General features: G+C 47.1%; 7 protein-coding genes across 15 annotated transcripts in view; 2 read left to right on the top strand and 5 right to left on the bottom strand.

Moving 5' to 3' along the window:
- mymk (myomaker, myoblast fusion factor) overlaps positions 1-23,065 on the top strand; it is a 36,050-nt gene continuing 12,985 nt past the window's right edge. For all 4 annotated transcript variants that reach the window (XM_088375731.1, XM_088375728.1, XM_088375729.1 and 1 more), the window contains exon 1: positions 1-148. The gene's annotated coding sequence lies outside the window, so the exon portion shown is untranslated. The remainder of the gene's footprint in view (positions 149-23,065) is intronic.
- On the top strand, positions 4-19,180 carry LOC148397534 (protein FAM163B). Of its 2 annotated transcripts, none has more exons than XM_088375758.1 (3): positions 4-148; positions 17,081-17,196; positions 17,419-19,180. In XM_088375758.1, exons 2-3 carry the CDS (start codon positions 17,104-17,106, stop codon positions 17,872-17,874), a joined length of 549 nt encoding a protein of 182 aa, XP_088231884.1. In that variant the 5' UTR covers positions 4-148; positions 17,081-17,103; the 3' UTR covers positions 17,875-19,180. The 2 variants fall into 2 exon arrangements, with proteins under 2 accessions (XP_088231884.1, XP_088231886.1); XM_088375760.1 differs by lacking the exon at positions 4-148 and adding an exon at positions 14,374-15,905.
- LOC148397535 (natterin-3-like) lies at positions 409-2,469 on the bottom strand. Its single transcript, XM_088375702.1, has 4 exons — positions 2,432-2,469; positions 2,137-2,209; positions 1,585-2,015; positions 409-1,212 (listed from the first exon to the last, which is right to left on the bottom strand). The coding sequence occupies exons 2-4, from the start codon at positions 2,207-2,209 to the stop codon at positions 571-573; spliced, it is 1,146 nt and encodes a 381-aa protein (XP_088231828.1). The 5' UTR covers positions 2,432-2,469; the 3' UTR covers positions 409-570.
- LOC148397536 (natterin-3-like) lies at positions 3,712-9,056 on the bottom strand. Of its 2 annotated transcripts, none has more exons than XM_088375694.1 (4): positions 5,484-5,502; positions 5,000-5,090; positions 4,284-4,939; positions 3,712-4,181 (listed from the first exon to the last, which is right to left on the bottom strand). In XM_088375694.1, exons 2-4 carry the CDS (start codon positions 5,088-5,090, stop codon positions 3,753-3,755), a joined length of 1,176 nt encoding a protein of 391 aa, XP_088231820.1. In that variant the 5' UTR covers positions 5,484-5,502; the 3' UTR covers positions 3,712-3,752. The 2 variants fall into 2 exon arrangements, with proteins under 2 accessions (XP_088231820.1, XP_088231819.1); XM_088375693.1 differs by lacking the exon at positions 5,484-5,502 and adding an exon at positions 8,917-9,056 and having other exon boundaries at positions 3,714-4,181.
- Positions 6,265-8,467, bottom strand: LOC148397537 (natterin-3-like). The gene is made up of 2 exons (XM_088375701.1): positions 8,283-8,467; positions 6,265-7,393 (listed from the first exon to the last, which is right to left on the bottom strand). Exons 1-2 carry the CDS (start codon positions 8,359-8,361, stop codon positions 6,327-6,329), a joined length of 1,146 nt encoding a protein of 381 aa, XP_088231827.1. The 5' UTR covers positions 8,362-8,467; the 3' UTR covers positions 6,265-6,326.
- Positions 9,650-11,509, bottom strand: LOC148397538 (natterin-3-like). 2 transcript variants are annotated; one of them, XM_088375688.1, is made up of 4 exons: positions 11,438-11,504; positions 11,201-11,308; positions 10,901-10,990; positions 9,650-10,781 (listed from the first exon to the last, which is right to left on the bottom strand). In XM_088375688.1, the coding sequence occupies exons 2-4, from the start codon at positions 11,295-11,297 to the stop codon at positions 9,700-9,702; spliced, it is 1,269 nt and encodes a 422-aa protein (XP_088231814.1). In that variant the 5' UTR covers positions 11,298-11,308; positions 11,438-11,504; the 3' UTR covers positions 9,650-9,699. The 2 variants fall into 2 exon arrangements, with proteins under 2 accessions (XP_088231814.1, XP_088231815.1); XM_088375689.1 differs by lacking the exon at positions 10,901-10,990 and having other exon boundaries at positions 11,438-11,509.
- Positions 19,053-23,065, bottom strand: part of adamtsl2 (ADAMTS like 2) — a 9,670-nt gene continuing 5,657 nt past the window's right edge. For all 3 annotated transcript variants that reach the window (XM_088375572.1, XM_088375574.1, XM_088375573.1), the window contains 9 exons: positions 22,679-23,018; positions 21,813-21,916; positions 21,598-21,724; positions 21,274-21,487; positions 20,877-21,032; positions 20,637-20,807; positions 20,254-20,430; positions 19,989-20,133; positions 19,053-19,864 (listed from right to left, as the gene is read on the bottom strand). In XM_088375572.1, the coding sequence (XP_088231698.1) occupies positions 19,737-19,864; positions 19,989-20,133; positions 20,254-20,430; positions 20,637-20,807; positions 20,877-21,032; positions 21,274-21,487; positions 21,598-21,724; positions 21,813-21,916; positions 22,679-23,018 (1,562 nt within the window). In that variant the 3' untranslated portion in view covers positions 19,053-19,736. The remainder of the gene's footprint in view (positions 19,865-19,988; positions 20,134-20,253; positions 20,431-20,636; positions 20,808-20,876; positions 21,033-21,273; positions 21,488-21,597; positions 21,725-21,812; positions 21,917-22,678; positions 23,019-23,065) is intronic.

Here is a 23,065-nt window from a genome sequence, read left to right on the forward strand (position 1 = left end):
GCGGCAATCGTTTGGAAATTCCGGGTGTGAGGAGGGCAAACGTTTGGGGTTGCTGAAGACTACAGCGGCATTAGCCACAGAGGCTAGCCGAGTGCTAGCATTAGCACACCGGGAGAGACTCAGCAATGGCGGCCAACGCTCGATTAAGGTAAGGTTTCATCAGTATATTTATACTTGCTTTACTGAGACAAGTTTGTGGAACTGTGAACGTTGGTGCATCTAAAAATAACTTTTATTTGTTGATACGAAGTGTCGCGGGTATTTCTTTCTACTTTTTTGTGTTTGACAAAACTTGGTGAAAGTGCGTATGTTTAACCTATGACTGAAAAACGTGTGGTTAAATTAACACCAAAGGCATTGCTGGAAAAAAAAAGTATGTTAGAAAAACCAAAAAGTCTGAATTTGGGAAACTGAAGACTAGATGCGATTTTATTTGTTGACGTACCACTAGAGGGAGCCCTTATAGCCTTGTGCCTTAGACACAACAACCACACAGCCACATTCATTCAAGATTTTATTTCGTCACGAAAACTCAAATTTTTTATTTGAGTTTTTCTCAAGACATCAGTTTCAGTCTTGTGCGGCCAGGCACGGAACGGCATCGGCCACTGGTTGGCATCGCTCCACCACGGCGTTGATCTCGCCCACGCTGACGCCGTCATAGGTTCCCGTGATGGACGTCCAGTGCGTGTCTCCGTTGTGGTTGGTGCGACTCAGCCGTGCCTTAAAGGGGATGTCGGCTCTCATCTTGCGTCCGTCCATCCTGACGCCGCACCAGAAGTTGGGTGGCACCAGGAGCTCCACGCTGACCGAGTGGGTCACCGACTCTAACAGGCTGGTCCCCTCTGAGAAGGTGACCGTCTGCTCCTCGGTGAAGTCCACGTTGCCGGGCCCCAGGATGGGCACCTTGGCCTTCATGGTGGACACGGAGCCGTTGCGGGTCTCCCGGCCGGTGTCCCAGGTCTTCTCGCTAGCGCTGGTCTTATCCAGCGTCACCGTCTTGCGCACGGCGTGGCACTCCAGGTTGGTGACTTTGGCCAGCTGCAGGGTCTCGGGCGGGTGATGGAACAGCTTCATCTGGTCCACGGCGTAGTCCACGTGAGAGATGTGCTGGCTGTATACGTCGGGGTTGACCCGCAGGACCTGGTAGCTCTTGTACCAGTACTCGTCGCCCTCCCACGGAAGGAAGAAAGCCTCGTGCATGCTCACCACCTTTGCACAATCATGTTGGCAAAAATGTGATTTGTGGAGGTCTGAACAGAAGTTATACAGTTCCCTCAAGTTGTTGTATTTTCTAGTTATGAAAGCATATTGGCTGCTACAACAGGGACAAAAATGCCAAATAGATCATTACCTGATTAATTGAATCGATTAATTTTAACATGCGGAAGTTCTCGTTATAATTGATGATGATTTCAGATTTGATCGTGAAAAATTTTGCTTCTCACTTGAAATCTTTTGCGCCATAACATCATGCATTGTCACATTTTGCTTTTTTTATGAGGGAGGAAAAAGCTATGAATCGTCCTACAAGATTTTTTTTCCCCCGGGCGAATCTGATTTTAGCAAGCGCTCTGTGCCCACCTTGCCCAGCCCGTACTTGTTCTTGCCCACAAAGATGTCGACGTCTTGGCACGTCCTGACGGCGTGTGATGGAACCGAGCCGTACGAGTCCTCGGTCCACTCCAGGAATTCGAAGCGGTCCACGTTGACCAGCACGTCGAAGGTGGTCGACGCGTACTCCTTAGCGGCGTATGGGTAGTGGCAGGCGTCGCCCGTGAAGAAGCCCGCCTCGCAGTTCACCTTGCACACGTAGTCGGTTCGCTCCGCGTAGCCGTTGAAGATGGCCACGGCCCCGTCGGGGAGGGAGCCGTTCCAAGGGACCCACCTGAGGTTGGCGTGCTCGCCAAAGTCAGCCGAGGAGGAGGAGGAGGAGATCGGGTCGCGTGGGGCAGGGTCACGGACCGCTTCCAAGGGTGGGACCACCTCCCCCAGGGCCACGTTCAACCATGCTTCTTCTCTCACATAGACACACAAAAAGACACGTGAGCTACTGCACAAATTCCGAACATCGTTCTTACATTTTTTGAACTTTTTCCCCTCTTCAATTAAAAATACAAGATACACGGGACTTACGCGGATCTGACTGCAGCGTCGGGCTGCACAGCTCCAGCAGAAGCACCGACAGCACAGCAGCAAGACACCTCATCTGCAAAAATGCTCAATTTGTCAGATGAGGCTATTAAAAAATTATAATATTCTAACCTCATTCCAATTCTGTTATATATATTTTTTCTCTCCGTCAGCACAGAGTATTTATTTTTCTCTTGAGTCTCCAGAGGGCAGCAAAGTCGAGCTTGCCCAACGCAGGGCACTTTTTTTAAAATCGCATTTTATTTGTTTGTGGTGTTTGTAGTGGCGCTCGCTTTACCTTGTTGACGTGTCGCTCGTTGGCCGCGTTGGTCTCGACGTTTGGCGCACGCGAAAGCTGTTTTAACTCCTCCAAGGCGACCTTCAACCCCAATAAAGGAGACAAGACGCTGCCAGACCCTTCTTGCACGTTGAGGCATCAATGGCAACCTCACGCCTGTCTAAAAATCTTAACACCCTAACATTGCCTTGGAACCTTACTTTGGAACCCTCGTTTAAAATCCCAACATTCAGTACCAGCCAACCATACTAACCCGAACAAAATCTGACATAATTTCCATTCCCCTCGCCATTGCTGCTTTTTAGGAATACTTTTTGGAGCGTGTCATTTGGGTTTGAAATACGTTTTAGGGGGGGCGAAAGACACGAGGGCGGCCTCCAAAGTGAAGATGCAATCGTAGCGTTTTGCTTACTTTGGCCCACAAGATTCACTTAAGCTATCACAACAGATAAGATTATTGTTTTAGCACAAGCGATAAGAAGTGACCTGACATGTGCGTGACCTTGATAGCCGAGGTGATGATCGGGCTGACCTTTGTTTCAAGGTCACCAAGCACGGTCTTCACCCTGGTGCTGACTTACGTCACACATTTGTCAGGACAAAAAAAATAAAATAAAAAGACTCATTCAAAATAATTCTGAAAATATTGAAAGAATTAATTGAAATATTTATTTGTTATTTATATTAGTCCCTTTAACGTTTTTCATGTCTCGTTTTAATGATTTGCATTGCATTCATTTTCTGAAAATATTGAAAGAATTAATTGAAATACTTATTTTTTTATATTAATCCCTTTAATGTTTTTCATGTATTGTTTTAATGATTTGCATTGCATTCATTTTTTAATCTTTTTTCATTTGTTTTATTATACTTGTACTACTTGTAGTATTTATATTTTATTTGTATTGTATTTATGTGTATTGGTACGATTTTAATCATTTGATTACTTGTTATTTTGTATTGTATTGGTAATTTAAAGTCTTCATTCGATTCCTTATATCTATATTATAATTATTCTTATTTCTTAGTTTTCTTCGTGAGCCCTTAATTTAAACAATAATCCTTGCTTGAAAGCCTCAATCTCTACTTTCAACCTTAGCCCAGCTTTGATAGCCTTATCCAGCCTTAAAACCTTAAACCTTGTTTGGAATCCCTAACCATGACTTGAAAGTCTAATCCTAATTAGTGGCTCATTTAAACCTGACTTTAGAAGGCATGTGTACTCAATAAAGCAACCAATTTTGTCACAACTTTATTGCAAACGATGAGCTGGCGTCACACGACAACACGGCGTTGGTCACGGCGTTTGTCACGACGTTGGTCACGGGCATGGCTGCGCGTCCTCCACAGGCTGGCAGCGATCCACCACGGCGCGCACCTCTCCGATCTGGACGCCGTCATAGGTGCCCGACACGGATGTCCACTGGGTGTCGCCGTTGCGGTAGGTGCGGCTGAGGCGGGCCGTGTATGGGACGTCGGCCTTCACCTTGCGGCCCTCCATTCGCACCCTGCATGAGTGGTTGGGAGGCACCGTCAGCTCCACCGATACCGAGTGGGAGATGGCCTCCACCAGGGTGGTCCCGCGGGAGAACTGCAGCGTCTTCTCGCCACTCAGCTCCAGACCGCCCGAGCCGATCAATGGGATCTTGGCTGTAATGCTGCCAGTGATACCCAACATGGTGGCGCGACCGATGTTCCATGTGGTCTCCTTCTCGCTGGTCTTGGAGATGGTGACCGTCTTGCTCACCGCCTGATCAAAGGTCATTTACAGCAAAGATCTAGTAAGACCACTTGGTCAATTCCTGGTTCATACCCAACATTGGCCACGGAACATGTCTGAGGGATTCCCTACCTGGCACTCGTTATTGGTGACGGCGGAGATGCGCATGGTCTCGGGCGGGTACTGGAAAATGGCCACGCGGTTCAGGTCGTACTGGACGTGGGAGATGTGCTGCGTGTACGCATCCCGGTTGACGGTCAACACTTGGTACTTCTTGTACCAGTACTCATCGCCCTCCCACGGCAAGAAGAAGGCCTCAAACTGGGGCACCACCTTGCCCAGGCCGTACTTGTTCCTGCCCACAAAGATGCCAACGCCGAGGCATGTCCGCACCGAGTGCGGCGGCACGGATCCGTACGAGCCTTCCTTCCACTCCAGGAACTCAAAGTTGTCCCTGTTTACCAGCACGTGGAACTCGCGGGCGTAGTACTCAGCGTCCCCGTAAGGGTAGCGGCAGTAGGGCCCCAGGGCGGCGTTGTAGAAGCCCGCTTCGCACTTGTACATGCACACGTAGTCGGTACGCTCTGTGTAGCCGTTGTAGATGGCAACCGCGCCGTTGGGCAGCGAGCCGTTCCACTGCCGCCACTCCAAGTTGACGTTGTCGCCGAACAGGAAGTCAGATGGCAGGGCCTCCTGTTGCAGCAGGTCGGCGGGGGTGGCCGGAGCCGCGGGCAGGGCCGGAGCTCGGTCAGGAACAATGCCCTCTAGCTGTGGGTTGAGAAGGGACGCTGCGCAGGAAAGCAACGGTGATGAAGAGACTCAATGGTATGGGGATGGCGTTTGTTCACCTTTCCTGCGTTGGGCGCTCCTCTGGATTACATTTTGTACGCCAGCACAAGCCACGCCAATGAGCGCGCACAGCAACAACAGCGCCCTCATCTGGTTGTTAAACAACAGTTAACATCTTCACACAGTGTATTCAGTGCTAGATTAGAGACGATGGTCGGAGGGCAACTACACCCGTGAGGTAAAACTGTGCACTAGTTGAACTAGCTACCACCCATGACTTTAAATAATTATACTCATTAACATCTTGCTCTTCACTCGTAGTAGTATTAGCAGCAAACATGTTAACTAGTGTATGAGATATTCGCATGTGAAAAGAGATGCACTTTTCTTAGCACAGAACATTTTGCCAGTAGGTGACAAAATAGCACAATGCATAAATCGGCATTAATAACAAACATTAATAATACATTGATTGGATTATTATCATTGCGGTGACGATGGATTAAGGATGTCACCGGCTCTCATTGCTGAAACAGGACTCACCCTGACTGCGTGCTCCGCCCTACTGACTCCTCTTCTGTCCACACCAGATTTTTATGGGCCACACTTGAAGACACGCCTTCTTTAACACCGACTCAAATGTAACGCACGTCACTCACAATGCATCTCCCACAATGCAACACAGCCTCGTGGAAACACAACCGTATTTCACAGACACGTGATATGAAATTGACAAAAAATGTAACGCACAAGTAACAAACCACCTGCATTCAACACACCATGTCCCTCACAACTTGATGATGTACAGGGGATCAAGTGTTACGTAACACTTCATTTGGTACACCCTCTCCAAGTCACTCGTATCACCCCAAATCTTCTCACATCTGAGTCGGAAGGATGAATAGTTGAGCAAATGTTCTGGCTGCTTTCATATCACGGACTTATCACATATACCCAGGATAAGATGGAGGATCATTGACATGAAAAGACAACAAGATAATATTGTCATCGGGTCAAAGTGCAGCACCGGTCTGTCTCCTGAAGCAGCTGCTCATCATTTCTTCATCTGACTTCACAATATTCCTTTTCAATTTCTTCAGCGTTTCAAAGCACTTTTGGGTGTGTTCCACATTTCCTGTTTTTTTTACATTCCCTCATTTTTTTTATTTCTACGTACTTATTTACCTACTCACCAATTATTTACATACATTTGGACAGAAGAGAATAGTTTTTGTACAAATGGTCTTAGTTTTAGTGACGACCAAACTCTATTTGATGAGTAAAGAACCATCGGATTTTGGTTGATGAAGACACAAGTCGGCCATTTGCAGATGATGTGGATATCGGTTTTATTATTCTTATAACAAGTCAAAACAAGTGTTCGTTTTAGCAAGGCTTGGCGTCTGGCAGCGGTACGCAGCGGTCTACCACACCGTTGACCTCCGAGATCTGGACGCTGCTGTAGGTCCCGGTGACGGTGGTCCACTTGGTCTCGCCGTTAGTATAAGTGCGTTTGAGGCGCGCTGTGTACGGGATATCCGCTCCGTACTTCTTGCCCACCATGTGGATTCTGCACACGTGGTTGGGTGGGACCATTATCGTCAACTTAAGTTTGTGCTCGTTGGTCTCGGTGTAAGTGGTGCCCATGGTTACGGCAATGTTGGTCTCTACACTAAAGCGAATGCCTGCCTTGGCCAGGGAGGGGATACCGGTGGTGATGGTGGTGCTAGCTGCGAGGGAAAGGCTGAAGGTGTGCTGCCACTTGTGCTCCACCTTGTTGGTCTTACTGAGGGTGTCAGTGACCGTGGCTTCCAGACAGTCATAATTTTTGATACTGTCGTTCTTCATCATCTCCGGGGGATGCTCCACCACATTGATGCCATCGGTGTGGTAGTGTACATCTATTAAATGGTCCTCCTGAACATCTTCATTGATGGTCAAGAACATGTACTCTGTGGGGTAGATGTACTCTTTTTTCTTCCAGGGCAAGTAAAATACTTTATGGCCGACATGCACCTTGCCCAGACCATATTGGTTCTTGCCAACGTATTTGTCGCTGTCGTTGCAGTTCTTGACCGCGTTCCACGCCACCGAACCGTGGGCGCCCTCCTGCCACTCCAGGATTTCAAATTTGTCTTTGTTGACCAGCAAGGAAAAGTCGTTGGTTTGCACTGCTTCGCCACTGAAGGAATAGACACAGTTCTGGCTTTCGCTAGGTCTGAAATAGCCGGAATCGCACCGGTTCTTGCAGATGTAGTCGTATGTCTTTGTGTAGCCGTTGTAAATGGACACGGCTCCGTCGGGGAGACTACCCGTAAACTGCTGCCACTCCAGGTTGGTTCCCTCGAAATCAAAATCTTCTGATGGCATTTGTCCTCCCACAGTCATACGAGGTGACCCGGCACCTGATAGTTGAGGAACGACGTTGATCAGAGCCGGGTCCATTACTGGTTCTGTGAAGTAAACCAAGGAAACACACAAAGCACCGTTGGAGAAGAGCCCAGTCAGCCAAGCATGACAACATTCGAACAGTGAAGCAAACTAACAAATCCAACCCCACGAGAAGCGTGTGAAGATTCACTGAATTTAGAAGGTCAACCTATGCACATTGGTACAGTGATTTTGTTTTGTTTTGTTTAAATGTCCAAATTAATCAATTTGACAAGTAAATGACTATAATTGAATTTATTTAGGGCCATTTTTTTCCCTCGCCGAATGGTCCAAATCCACAAATGTCAGCCTCTCAAGAGCAATCATTCATCAATATTTGTATTCATTCGTGACAAAAAGCAGATTATCTTTTGTGTATAATCAAAAGCAGACAATAATTAGGGCGCTCTATCGCTGTGACCTTTTCTGCCGGCTTGGCATCTTATCTATTACAGCCTTGGCACATTTATTAGTTGATTTCAATTAAGGCCACAGGGCCATACACAGTCACATGGCAGAGTCGCCCCCTTGTGGATGGCCGATCAAGAGTATCCAAGTAGGAATCCTAAAGGTGGAGGTTGGACCTTCTTCCGCAATTTCGCAGAGAAGGCTCGATCTTTCTGGCACTCAAGTTCAACTGGAAATATGGTAGTTGCAACTAGCATAGCAAGCGTTAAAGATAAAAGATCCAGGTGAAGGATTACCCCAGAATTTACCATTGCTTAGTGATTATTTTCATCAGGGCACAATACCTAATAAACAGTAATATAAGAAAATAGTTTTGTATTTAGGTGCGATTTTCACCCTAATGATAATCCCCTAAATCTAGCTCTATCCCAAACCCTTAACCAACCTTAACCCACTGAAAATATAACAAAGAAAAACAACCGTGGGACTCATGTTGTTGCTTACTGGGATGTACGCAGTCTGGACCTTGGGCCAAGGCCAGAGCCGGCAAGGCCAGCAGCAGGAGTACCACCGGCGGATACATCAGACACCAGAGATGACACACTGAAAACCAAAACTAGATCTCCAAGCTGAATCCAAGAGGGTCTTCTCTGAAGCCATGGGCAGCAGATGAAAACGTACACTATATATACTCTACTCTTCAATTGCACTTTTGACTTTGCGCCGACCTCCAGATAAAACATTGACCAGTGTAGACAAAACTAACATAATACAGCGTATTTTGGATGGATTTCAGGTTTGGATTATTCATTACCAAGTGTTTTTGGGAAAAACAACCCCCAGAGGCCCAGCAAATTCGGAGTATTCTAGCAAATCTTTCAAGGCCGACGCAATATTGCGTGTAATGACTGAAGATAGGACTAAAAAAAGTACGCTTTTACCTTATTCCGTTTTTTTCTCATTCATCCAAGACATTTCATTCTCACACAGCATTACATACGATCAATACCGTAATACTGAAGTAGTTCAACTGCGATCAATCGATTTGTAGAAGCTCTCAGCAAAATGCTACATGTTAGCTGCAGTATATAAGACGTTCACGCTTTATCTTTGCATTTTTCACAAGCTCTGCTCTTACCGGATGATCCAGAAGGGAACCACACATCAGACCAATACGAATCGGGTCACTGTAAAGTTCGGCAGTCCTTGTCGTATGACAAGATCTCGTTTAAATATGGCTCAAACCATCGCTACGTTGCTCATGACGGACGAAGCAGTCAAGACTGTGGCATTTCTTGTCGTTGTCCCGCTATGTCTGTCGTGTTTTCAACTCCACTTCCTTTGGATCAGCTCCGCCAGTATGACCATGTTGACTCATCTCTATGCACTTGCCACTCCGCAAGATATCACCACCCAACATTGATCACCATGCCAAGCCGAGGGAGGGTTGGGAGGGGGAGAGGGAGGGATGGTTTTGTGGGTATGGATGGATGGATGGATTTGTGGGTATGGATGGATGGATGGATATGGGTGGAATCTTGCTTGTCTCTGTCTGCCCTGGCAACTGACTGGTGACTAGCTCAGTGGTCCTAGTGGTAGCGTGTCTGCCCTGAAACTGAAAGGTTGTGGCCGGGTCATACCAAAGACTATAAAAAAGAGACCCATTGCCTCCCTGCTTGGCACTCAGCATTAAGCGTTGGAATTGGGGGGTTAGGTCACCAAATGATTCCCGAGCGCGGCACCGCTGCTGCTCACTGCTCCCCTCGGGGATGGGTTAAATGCAGAGTCATTAGGTCTTTACCTTTTACCTTTACCTGTCCAGGGTGGGCAGATGGATAGATCTGTCCATGACTTGAATAAAAGCAGAAGCATTCTTGTGTGAATGTTATTTTTATATCAGTTTCACAAATAATGGAACATCTTAACAAGGCTTGACATCTGGCAGAGGTTCACAGCGTTCCATTTCAGCTTCAACCTCCGAGATCTCGACTCCCTTGAAGGTCCCGGTGACGGTAGTCCACTTGGTCTCCCCGTTGTGGTAAACGCGTTTGAGGCGTGCCGTGTACGGGATAGCCAATCCGTACTTCTTGCCCTGCATTTTGACGGTGCACGAGTGGCCGGGGGGCACCCGGGTTTCCAGTGTCAGAGTGTGGGTGGTGGTGTCAGTATAGGTAGTCTCTTTGGTTAACCTATAAGTGAAGGCGGCCTTGAAGTCAATGTTCCCTTTGACTATGAAGGGGATTCCCGTCTCGATGGTGATGCCGACTCCCACCGTGACGGAGAAGTTAATGTCCCACTTACGTGTTGTTGCAACAGTCTTGGTTAGGGTCATCTCATTCTTGATGGGCTTGCACTCCTTATTTGCAAATGTGGCCTTGTTCAAGACCTCAGGGGGATACTCAATGGGCGTGATGCCCTCTGTAAGGTATTTGACTTCCATCAGGTGCTCTCTCTTAACGTCTTTCATGGTCTCCAGGACCTGGTAATCATTGTACTTATAACGACTTCCACCCCAGGGTAAGTAGAATACCTTTTCGCTGACTTTCACTTCTCCCAGTCCATACTGGTTCTTCCCTACGTACGTATCGTCGTTGACGCAGGTCTTAATAGAATTGGGCGTCACTGAGCCACCGTAGCCGTTTTTCCACTGCAGAATCTCAAATTCGTCTTTGTTGACCAGCACGTCAAACTGAGAAGCGATGTACCCCGCCCCATTGTCAGTGTAGGCGCAGCCACGGGTGATGGCCGTGAAGTCGTAGTAGCCCGAATGGCAGCCCACTTTGCATATGTAATCTACGCGGCTGGAATATGAGTTGTAGATGGACACAGCGCCATCAGGCATGGTGCCGTCCCACCGCTTCCATTCCAAGTTTGTTTCATCAAAGTCTGTCGACGGGGCATCCTGCGCTTCTTTCAAAAAGTCAGATGACGGCCTCAGAGGTGAATTTGGGGGGGGCTGTTCTGGATACGTGTTTACCACAGCGGGATGGAGGTTAAATGGAACTGTTGAATGAAGGAAAGAAGAAAACAGTCAGTGAGCCGAGGAGTCACCAGAGACTAATGCCGGGCAAATGCCGGGTCTGACTCTGGTAGTCCACTTCAGGCGGTCCGTGTCAATTTACCAGTAGGCTCACTGAGCTCTGCCAACATTTTGTCAGCCCACTTGGCAATCCTTTTTGCGGTGCAAATGGAATACTTGGTGACGCTTGAACCTTGGAATCAACACGCACCATGTCACCATGTTGTCAATTTGAAAGCATCTTGTGTTTGTGTGATGTTTAAGGCACGGGTTCTGAAACTTTTTGAAGTCAGGGAGCATTTTTTTTTCTTTTTGGCAAGGACCCCTTGTAATCCTAATGGCAATTCATAAAAAGTACTACTCACATGCGCCCCTAAATGTTCAAGGGCTACATTTGGGTTACCGCTTGAGCTTGGCTGTTGATCGCAGTTGTCAATGCTCGCGCACGAGGTCAGGTGCATCAAGGCCAACAGCAGAAAAGGAACCCACAGCTTGGCCATCTTGTTTTGTTCTTAAACGAGACAAGCGGATAATATTGAGGAAGGCATCAAACGATGTCAAGCAACAACGCAAGAATGACGAGAAGAGCGTTAAATCGGATAAAGGAACAAAAACAAGGACGACAAGGAGATGCACTCACCATCAATTCAAGCGTGTCTGCTACTGGCAATAGGTGGCGCACACAAATATAGTCTGAGCTACAGCTGTACTTTGACTCTGTTTAAAAGATTAACCAGTGCAAACAAATCAGGGTAGGACAATTCTGAAACTCTTTTTCTTGACATATATAAAAAAAAAAAAACACTTTTGGACACCTGTAAATATTGCATGCTTTTTTTTAAATTGCATGAAATTAATGTCAAATTTCCATGAAACTTTGAAAATACAGTAGCCCAGTAGCAGAAGAATTCCCAATCAAAACAAAATATTTTCATGGAATACAATCAAGTGCGAATAATAAATTTGAATCAGTGCTTTAAGTAACATTTCGGAATGGCCTGGGTTTTGCCAGCATAGTTTGTCACTTTGTTCTTTACTTCACATTTGATTCAATTGTGGTGTCTCAGTCTAAACACTGAGCAGCACCCACAAAATGACGTCCATCATGAAGAAGGCACAAAGAGGAAACCCGACATTTTGTCAAATACACCCCAAAAAGGTCCGCAAGCAGACATCCAATATGAGCTGGAGTTGCCCTACATGTTTTGTTAAACGATGTGAGGATCACGTGGATGTCAACTTGCATTCCAAGACGGCAGTGAATCATCCTCTTGATATTCCCAACATTCCCTGCCAGGCGAGTGGAGCGCAGGAAGAAGCCGGCGACCGCCGTATGAAAAATGCACGAACGCGTTTGCTCGCGCACACTGATCTTCACGTCACCTGTCATCGCACGGCAGCCCTTCCCGCTCCTTCCCGCTCGTTGGCTGGTGCTAACGCTTGCGAAAACTAGGAATGAATACGTTCCTGCCTCCATTCCAGGGCAGCAAAGTATGAAGACTGCTCGGATGAAGTGTTGTGTGAAATGCGGCTGATGAGACGTCCCATACTACACACGCCTGCTTTCTGAGAAGATACCTACCAAGGTTTTTTTGTGTGTAGAAATGTCTCGTATGAGACATCCCTCATGGAAGTAATGACATGTCTACCAAGAAGATGTCCTCAGTAAACGTCACAGTCCCATACAAGACATCCTTGGCACTCTTGACCTTTTTCCTCATCTTTGATATGCCATGCACCATCGCTTGGATGTCTCCTTTGTCCTTGTGCACCTTATGACCTGGCTAGCGCCAGCAGGGGGGGTTGGCGGCGTTGAGGGACCAGGTGTCACCCCCTGGTCGTCTGACCCACCTGCCAGCCTCGCTTCCGAGGAGTAATAAATGCCACAGACATCAACATGCTAATGTCCCTAACCGCTAACAGTTGGCATTTAATATTCATGAGGCTCAATTAGCATGCGGTGTCCCATAGAAGATGGCCATGAGGCGTCCAGACAAGGTGAACAAGACGCCCCTAACGAGACGATATCCTCATTGAGACATTCAAAGTTGAGACGTGTACAAGTAGATGTGAGACGTATATAAAGAAAATGGACACGTCCCGTATGTGACAACCCCAACGAGATGTCCCTCAAGGAAGTTCCTCATGAGAGATCTGTGACATGATGTCCCAAATCAAACAAGATGTCCCAAACCAGACATTGCTAAAACTCATATATAAGACGACGCCAAGATCTTCTCCGATGCCCGACATGAGATGACCTTAACATCAGAAAACAAGTGAACAGCCGGCCGGCCGGCACTGAATATTCACAAGGCTAAATTAGCATAACAGACAACGAAAAGAACCGCTAAACGTTTTTTGCCCGGAATGACTCGGAAAGCGCTCGGACGTCGGCGCTTCTCGGCTGCGGCGGGGTTAGAGGCCGCCACGGGAAGATGGCAGCGGGAGACGGCGAGCTTTCAAGCCCCTCCCCACGTAAAAGCCTCCTCATGCGGCGACGCTCTTTTCCCGTGCGCTTCACTGAAGATGAGCCGGAATATTCTGCCTGGAGAGGAAAAAAAAAAGAGCTTTTTTCCAAAAGTGGGGTCAGAGTGTTGGAGAGTCTTCAAATGGAGATGTTTGCATTATTCAAGAGATTCACGGAGATGCTCGCCCTCGCTCGCTGGCATAAAGCCTCGCGTTGGCTTTGTCAGGGAGTCACCGTTACAGTCACTCTGGGGGGGGGGGGGGGGATCATCATCATCATAATCGTGTGATACTGGAAAAATATTATCAACCAACAAGAAAACCCAACCGCTGTGTCTCCGGGTCAGGACGACTGGTTAGAACCCAGAGTGTCATGAGCTCAAAAAAAGTTCAGCTTCATCAACAGAACGGGGAGTTTGTTGCAAGATGAGAGATCTTGAACCTTCAGAATGGAAGGGATAAGAATCCAAACACCTTTTTATCATCGCCTCCTCTCGGATTTGGGTTGCAAGTCTGCTTTGTTTAAGTAGATAAAATTCTGTCTGCTATCTTGACGTTCTGAGTGGAACGGTTCCTGTTAGTCTGTGTGTGTTCCCTCGTGAAGTTTCAAACAGCGTGAAAGGAATCCAAGTCGACAAAGATGCTTGTCGACAACAAGATGAACAAACGTTCCCTCGGCACGTTCCTCCGCCTCGTTGAGCCAAACATGACGCGGTCGCCTACGACAAGCTCACAATTTGTCAAGTTGATGAGCCGTTCATAGGCTCACTGTCTTGAGAACCCAATAAGAATGCCACAATCAAACCAGAACAGGGAGCTCTTTTTCCAAAACCCGGAGTGACCTTTGTCTCTAGCGCCATGTTCTAGAAAACCTAATGGCATTTGCTTCAAAACCCATTAAGAGCTCAGTTTTCGAATCAACTTCAGATTACTTCTTCAGAACCTTTGGGTGCAATTAAAGTCACTTGCTCCAGAACCTCAAAGTATCATCTTTGATTTACTCTAGCAAACATTGCGACCAGTGAAAGATCTAAAGCCGCATTCAGACTACCTTGAATGGAGTCAGCGCTAGAACCCAGAACATCAGTAGCACCAGAACCTTGAATGAGATCATCTTTAACAGTTTCATATGGTCAACACAAGTCTCATGAACGGTTAATCCAAAGTGTCACCAGCTGGAGAACTTTCACTATGATCAGCGTTCCAACCCCGAGTGTCACAGGCATTAGAACCCAAAAGAACGAGACTCGGCTCGACTTAAGAACATAGTTTCAGCAGCTCGAGGAGCTCGACGGAGATCATCTGAGAACCAGCGCATATGTAGCTTTCAAAAAACATCCGTATGGGTAACGTTGAAAGAATAACTGGATCCACGACCAAATTTGGTCTCATCAAGCAGAGGACCTGAAATGAATCTTCAAGAGACAATTCAGTGTGCTTATGGATACAACCTTCAGGATGTGTAGATCGGCCAAGACCGCATGTCACATGGCAAGATTTTTAATGATTTGTATTTTCCTCATTCATCTGAGTAGATCATGGACGTTGCGTCAATGTAGTTGTGACACTGGTGAGTGCTGTGTGGGTCGAGTGCTGAGTGTGTGTGCACGTGTGTGTGCGCACGGGGGTAAAAGGAGTAAAAGTAAGGCTCTCATGAATATTACACACTCTTGTCTGCACAAGACACTGAAATCTCAGCCTGCTTCCACCTTTGAATTATTTACCACCTGAAACATTTTCTTCTTCTACTTGTTCTGCCCTTTTTTTTTTATATATCTACAGTGAGAGATATGTGGAAGATATTCCGAAATATGAGAGTGAGATGTTAGCGAGGCATTTGCGAGATGAGATTTACGTGAGATTGGTGTGAAGACATCAGTCGGATGTTGGTGAGGGATTGATATTATCGAATGAGATTTTGGCGAGATACTGTGAAGATTTTTTTCGATAAGTGAGAGATGATTCGTGAGGTATTGATTTATGGCCATGAGATATCAGTGAGGTATTGACAAGGGTTGATAGACACAATAGGTGTGGGATTGTTGATGTGCGATATTTTTGGGATTTCGGTGGGATAATATTTGCAAGGTATTCGGGATATAATAGCTCAGAGCTTTCCGAGGTGAGATGTTACCAAGATACGAGTGAGCTTGTAAATGGGATATATGCGAGATTGATAATCAAATATGATTGAGATTGTCATGAGATGAATCGAGCAAACCTTCCGACATTGACTTTGGCTCATCAAAGTAGAGCAAGGTGAGGTGAAGGATGGAGCTCCACGATCGTCCTGCTGCTCAGCTGTGACGTGACGCATTCAAGGCACGCACACACACGGCCAGTGCGGCGCCGCTCGGACGTGCGTGTGCGCGCCGCCGCGGCAACAGACCGGAGCGGAGTGGCCGTGTCACTAGAGGCTCTTTTCTCCCTGCAGGAGGTTCTCATCCCAACTGGACTACCTTCCAGTGTTTATAGAGAATGTTCTGGAAGGGACTCAAACAAGTTTGCTGACTTTTTTGGGGTTTTTTTTGTTGGGTATGTGTTTATTTATTTTTTTCCTCTGACGCACTTACTCACTTTTTCCCACTCCTGGTGTGCTTGCGTTCATTTGCAAAGCGGGACCAGTACCAAAGTGATGGGTAAGATCTCGGTCTTTGTATGTGTGCTGCTTGAATGCGATTTAACGGTCAACAACACCTCAAAGTGACGTCACACTTTAGAGACGCTTCATTGGTTGACTGTGACATACTTGACATCCATGATTAAAAGAAGAAGCGGGGCCATGGATGGATGGATTGATGATGATGATGGCAAGATGATGATGCTGGATTGTTGGATTATTGGATGGCGAAATGAAGCGGCAGCATGTAAAAGATGATTCTTTTATGACTGAGACGATTAGTGCGATATTAATGAGATGATTTTGATATTACTGGGAGATTTGTGATGGTTTTGAGATGATCAGTAAGATCTTTCTGAGCTATTTGCGAGATATTGATGAAATCCAGGTCATTCATATCGTGAGCTAGTAATAAAATTGTAAAGTAATAAAATTATAAATAAATAATATAATTTCATTTAAATAATGAATAAAGTAATGGAATTGTAAATAGTGAGAAATTGTCTTTTTAGAAATTAGAATTAATTTAATTACTAATTAGATAGGAGCAAAATATGAAGCTCTTAAGAGAAAACAGAAATATGTTTGCGACATATGAATGAAATAATAGCAAAATATTGGCAATATATTCGTGAGAGAAACGTAACATATTGGTGACGTACTGCTGCAATATTAGTGAGATAAAAAGATGTTACTGAAATAGTAAGAAGCCAATTGGCGCCATTTAATGAATTATTGTTAAGATACTAGCAAGATATTGTTGTGTGCCTTGCGATTGGCTGGCAACCAGTTCAGCGTGTATTAATGTCTATTATCTTATTCGTGAGATGACGTAATATCGACTGAGATACATTAGGATCCACTTAGCTGTGGCCCATCTGCTACAGGCAAAGTGTAATATTACAAATAGACATTAAAGAAATATACATGAGAAAAGAGTTGAGGATTTGCAGCAGGGGAAAGTTAAAGTGCTGTTTTTTTATGCAGACGCCCTGCATTAAACATGCGACTAATGAAGCACGCCTTGCCGTCGCTAACACGTTAGCATACGGCGTGATGGCACCTCTTGCCCCACCCCCCCAAACATTCCAAGAATCCCGAAAGGACTCGGATGAAACCTCGTCCTCTTCTTTTTTCTCTTCTTCCTTCCTTGCGTGCTGACTGTGTGGATGCTCACGACCACGCCCCCTGCAGGCTGTTGATGGAGAGCATTTCGAATGTCAGCCGGGACAGTGGTCATCGCAGGTGGAATTCTGGCTGCCGTCATCTTACTCACCATTGTCGCTGTGCTGTGTTTATGTAGATTGCAGGTACGTCTGCTGGCTCCAGTCTATTCGCTCATTTTATGACAAACTGCAGCGCGATGCGGCTCATGCTAATTACCACTGCGATACACAGTACGCTGTAACTGACCTACTTCTTAGACACTTTCAAAAAAAGCCCGCTGAGTTTCGATAAAGTCGATGATTGGGCCAACCGATTAATCGATCGAAGCCTCGGGCACTGAGCGTAAGATGCCTCCCCCCTTTCAGTACTACTGCTGTAAGAGGGAGGAGTCCGCCAAGGGGGAGGAGGAGGAGGAACCGGAGCTGTCCACCATGTCACCTTTGCACCCCCTGGCTCTGTCGGCCCCCCCAACGCCCCCCACCCCGGAGCGTTACAGCGACGAACCTGAGACGTACACGCCCACCTTCCTGACGGAGGCCAACGGGCCCGCCAGCTTCACGCCACCGCCGCCCCTGCGCCGATGCCAGCGGGCGCACGGCTTCTGTCCGGCGTGCGCCCGCTGCACGCTGCCCTTCTACCTGCACCACCCGGAGCGGCTCTGCAACGGGGCCCGAGGGGGCTGCGGCTACCGCAGCGTGCACCAGGACCTGGAGATGCCCACCCCCGCTCCCGACCTGACCGGCTTCTACCGCAAGCTGGACCTCATCCGCTCAATGGCTACGCGAGAGGGGGTCACGCGCAGCGTCAGCACCGACGTGTAGGGGGCGTCGATGGACCACCAACACGATACTGAGGGCTTTCTTTCCGTAGCTCGGCGGTGGCATCGTTCAGGATTACCTCTCACATGCATCGGAAACGCTCTCGCGCACGACTGGGACTGGGACATTCTCAGTCACAACAGATTTTTTTTTGGGGGTGGGGGCACTCAAATACTTAGAAAACATAGACCAATTTCTCTCCCACACACATCAATGAAATACTCTTTCACGCTATCACGACGCTCAAGCACATTCCCGAGTATTTGAGACCATTATAGTGGTATATGAGTGTTTCGTACTGCGTGTGAGCAGTAATCCTAAATTTTGTCCCTGACGGCTTCTCGTACTTTCCCATGCCGCCATGCTGGATGTCTGACTGCCACCTGACTTGAACAAAACTCTCAATTCACCTAACCTTTATTGACATCACAGCTTGTTACAAGGGGGTGAGGTCACCTTTTAACCTTCCTTGTATGTTCTTTTCTTAGAAATGTTGTTCACGGGTCAACACCATGCAAAATAAATGTTAGGGTTAGGGTTAGGGTTAGAAAAGGGTTAAAAAAAAATTGAGACATTAAGTCAAAAATGAAGTAAACAAGTTTAATGCTGTTTGGGAAAAAAAAATCAGCAGCAGAAGTTGAATCTCTCCCTCTTTTTTTTTTTTTCTTCTTTAATGGCTCAATTTGAACCCAATATAACCTCGGGGGTTCTTTTAGAAAGGCCCAAACTTGGCCCATGAGAATATCGACTCCATTATTAAGTGTTTCTTATATGAATAGCTGTTTTATTCTAGCATAGCAACGTGTGTATCGTATGTGTAAATGAACTCTGACGTCACACCATGTCACATACCTGAAATGATTGACCAATATTTTACACATTGTAACACTTTTTTTTTTCATTTAAAAAGTACAAAATGCTAATGTGATACCATTTACAATCTAAGACGTTGAGGCATCAAGGAAAAATTGCATTTTATATCCAGAGACAATACAATAAATACGAACTTACCACCCCCTCCTCGGAAAAAAAATTGATGTTTTTAATAAATATTTTATGATACCTGATGCCTGTTGTTAATCCACCACGTTGTAATTTTACCTCCAATGTCCTACACGGTGACACCTACAATGTAACCCGGTGATGCGGAGTGTAAACATGAAAAGCCGGGTAGAGCGAACTGTACATTTTGTTGACTTTATTTTCAACATTGTCTGTCCATGCATCATACAAAGAGGTATCCGTTATATTTGTATCAAAGACAGGAAGTTAAACACGTCTGAATACATTGCAAGTGTCAGGAGTCTCACCTCCTCTGTCCATCGTCTTTTTTTTGTTTTTTGTTTTTTATGGGACCCGACGGAAACACGTCAGGCGGTCACGCTAACGTAAAAAAAAAAAAAAAATTGTAACGTGCAATAACTAATAAATAGCTCGGCGTGCGCATTTCACTCGCTGTTACCGTTAAATAAGATTTAACGGATTAGAAGATTGTCGCACGCCGTTTGCTTTCAGGCCACAGGAAGAGCTTCATCTTGGTCTTCATCATCATTGTTCTGGTTCAAGTGTAAAGGCTCATTTAAGGTTGAAAGACAAACGCGTGGGCGAGACCAAGTGCAAGGGAATGATGGACAGAGCAAGAAAAGAAGCAAGGATGATGGGACAGAGTGATGAATGCTGGGATTAAGAAGGGCGAAGGGAGGGATGTTGTCAAAAGATGAGTGCAGGATCCCCAAAAAAATGGTGAGGATGCCCGACAGCTGGCAAGCTGCAAAACCTTTTTTGCGAATGTAAACGTTGCACTCGAGCTTCCTGATGAAGAAAGTCCACATGCACGAGCGAGGGGAGGTGTGGGGTTCGGGTTTTTAGGACACGGGCGGTCGCAGTGAACGGCAAGAGTGGCAGCAGGCCTTGCTGTAGTACCAGTGACTGCACAGGTTGACCTTGAGGGCCAGCAGGCAGTTGGTAGTGGGCCGGTCCTGGCAGCTTTCATCTGAACACCGGCACACATACACAAGATTGATTCAGAGATGTTTTCATTTGAATTGAAATATGAATCAACTTGTACTTTAAATGTGGCGTTTCCTTCAAATGTTATATTGTTCCGACGGACTGACCTGGAGGCTCGGTGGGACACGGCTGGAGACTGCACGTCTGCTTGGACACGGGTTTGGTGAGTGGATCGCACCCTCGCACCAGCTCGCGGTCCTGGTAACACTTGACGTCACGCATCCTCACGCCCACCCCGCATGTCTTGGTGCACTGGGGACACCCGGGTTATATTTTACATGGGCATTATATGTACGTTGCGCAACAATTTCACGCAGCACGAACGTGCCAGACAAAACAACCGTTGTCCCCGTTACAAAGTTACACGTGTACCTCGGACCAGGGTGTGGTGTACCACTTGAAGCAGGGCCGCTCGAAGCAGGTGCTCTCATCTTCGGGCCTCTCGTCGGCACCGCACGCCTCCTCGTCAAAGACTAGGAACTTGCCGCCGCTGATTCCCACGCACTGGACGATCCTCCGTTTGACGCCGCGGCCGCAAGTGGTGTTACACTGCACACAGTTGACGCGTTACATGCCGATTTTTACAAGTTGAAAGCGGATTTACACCATACAGACATTACACCATGTCATTTTACACTACATAGTGGTTTCACGGGTGTTACATGCAGGTTTCATGTATGTTGCACGCACTTCACACAAGTTATACAAACGTTACGTGGAGGTTTCACACGCAATCATCTCTCAACAAGGCTCACCTTTTCCCAGTCCTGATTAAGCCAGTGGGCGGGGCAATCCCTCTCCCCACAGGGCTGGACAGCGAGCGGCTTCTCGTCGCTGGGGCACTGGGCCTCGGCCACAACTCGACCCTCGGGGGCCTTGCAGTAAACGTGGCGCACCATCCTCCCGTGCGGGCACGGGCCCGAGCACTACGGCACAAGAAGTGAATGTCACGCTTGCTTTTCGCGTCACGATTCCATGTTGTGACTTGCACTCACGGGGCCCCACTCAGACACGGTCCAGTGGCGTTCGCAGGGTGGACCCGTGCAGTTCTTGACGCTGGGCGGTTTGGTCATGGGGTCACACGGGCGGCTTTCATCGGAGCAGCGGACATCCCGGGTCACCTGATCTCTTCGGCCACACTTGGCAGAACACTGTGTTAGCATAGTCTTTAGTTAGTAAGTCCTAGTTAGTCCTTGTTAGCGTCTTTTTGGGGGTTAGTCTTGTAAATGCCCTGCGATAGGTTTAAACACCTAATAAGACCACAGAAACCTAACTATTGAGAGAAAACCAAGACCACAGACCAGCCCATTTTCTTTAATGTCTATTTATTTTAAGGTCTAAACCTGAGAAAGATTGTGAACAGCGCGCGAGACATTATAGATAGCACCGTACCTCCGTCCACTCGGCCACCTCCCACTGCGGGCCACAAGCGGGGCTCTTGCAGGGTCGCCTCTCTATGGGTCTCTCCAGGTCAGCCACGGTACACAGGTCACTATAGACAGAGCTGTCCAAGCCGGGCGACAGCATCTTCCAGCATCGGACCTGCCGGAACTGGAATCCCTCGCCGCAGGTCCGCGAGCACTCACTCCAGCTGCTGGCCTCCCACCTGAGAGGAACACCATCCACCTACATTACGGCTACCTAGTTGTGTTGTGGTACCAGGTTCTATTGCAGTACCAGGTTCTCTTGTAGCTGAATCTTTTGTCAGTAGCGTACCTAGGTTGACACTCCCGCCCAATGCAGAAGTCGTGGACCGGTTCGGGTCGGGTCAGCGCGTCACAGTACATATCGTGCACCTCCACGCCATCATAGCGGATGCATGTGACAAAGGACCTGGACACGCCTGAAAGAGATCAGCAGTAATAGAAGACATATTGAGAAGGTACTGGGCGAGGTTTGCTCTAATGCAGCGGCCCATGATGAGACAGTACCAATGGAGCAGGTCATGCTACAGGGCTCTTGGGAGGAAAGCTTCCAGCGGTACATATCGGCTGGACTTAGCTTCAGGTTTTTCTGGTAGATCCTTGGATTCCCCCTGTGGAACAGCACATTGAAATTTACAAGCCTACGGACTTTACCTCCCGCACGTATCGAAACAGAACCCAAGGACGGCTCTCTGTATAATATAATGTAAAAATTCAGGTTCTCTTTTGTTACTTGGGTCTGGTTTCAATTCTTTGTTCTGTACTAACTGGTTCCATTGCGATACCTTGCTTTGTTCCTGTACTAAGTTCTGCCCTATTACCAAGGTCTATGGTGTTAGCTATTTATGTCAAAATACTTGGTTCTGTTGTTCTAACTAATTTAGTTTCATTGGGCTCAGTTTTTGGCTAGTATCTGGTTGTATTGCAGTACCTGGTTATATTGCGTTCATTGAATGTGTTCCAACACTTAGGTATGTTCTGGGACCTCACTGTGTTGGGTTGATCGTGGTGCTGGATTCTGTATCAGTAATCTGTCCTCTTTCAATACCTGGTTCTGTTGGAGAACATGGTCCTTTACTGGTACCTAGTTCTGTTGGAGCACCTGGTTTTCTTGTGTACGTGTTACCTGGTACTGTCAGTTGGTGTGTGTTACCGGGTTCTGTTGATTAACTTGTTTTATTTTTTTTGTTAGTTCTTTTAGTTGTATTGGGTTACCTGGTTCTGCTGGACTGTGTAGTTGGTCTGTGTTTTATTAACCATATTCCATTGGTTTTATTAAATGTTTCTGTTTTAAAACCTAGTTTTATTGTAGCAGTCCCTTTTTGTTGGTTCTTTTGTTCTGCCTGTTGTGCGACCTACTTCTATTGCATTACCTGGTTCTGTTGGAGCGGCCACCGCCCCTGCCCCCGACGTGCAGCGTCTTGTTGTGGTATGAAACATCTGCGCTGCTGTCATTGCGCCTACGACCAAGTGTGAACTGCAGGGTCTGGTTGCGTTCAAGCAGGCCGTCGGGTTCTGCTTCGGCCGAGAACAAGTTGTCTCCTTCCGTATCCAGCAGTTGATTGGTGGAAATGTTGATGAGCAGCTCATCTGGGCCTACACGTCCTTCCAGAAGAACCCTCCAGATGTGGTTGGGGGCGTCTGCCTCCGGGTCCAGGGGCACGTCGGTGGGTATCGGGTTGGCGGTTATTCCCATCTGGCTACTGTTCCCCCCTAGTGGGCCAGGAAGGGCAGTGTTAAAGCGAAAATATGCAAGTTAT

This window comes from Syngnathus floridae, chromosome 5, assembly GCF_059516105.1.
Source record: "Syngnathus floridae isolate MCC-2025c chromosome 5, RoL_Sflo_1.0, whole genome shotgun sequence".
In the NCBI taxonomy this organism is placed as follows: Eukaryota; Metazoa; Chordata; class Actinopteri; order Syngnathiformes; family Syngnathidae; genus Syngnathus; species Syngnathus floridae.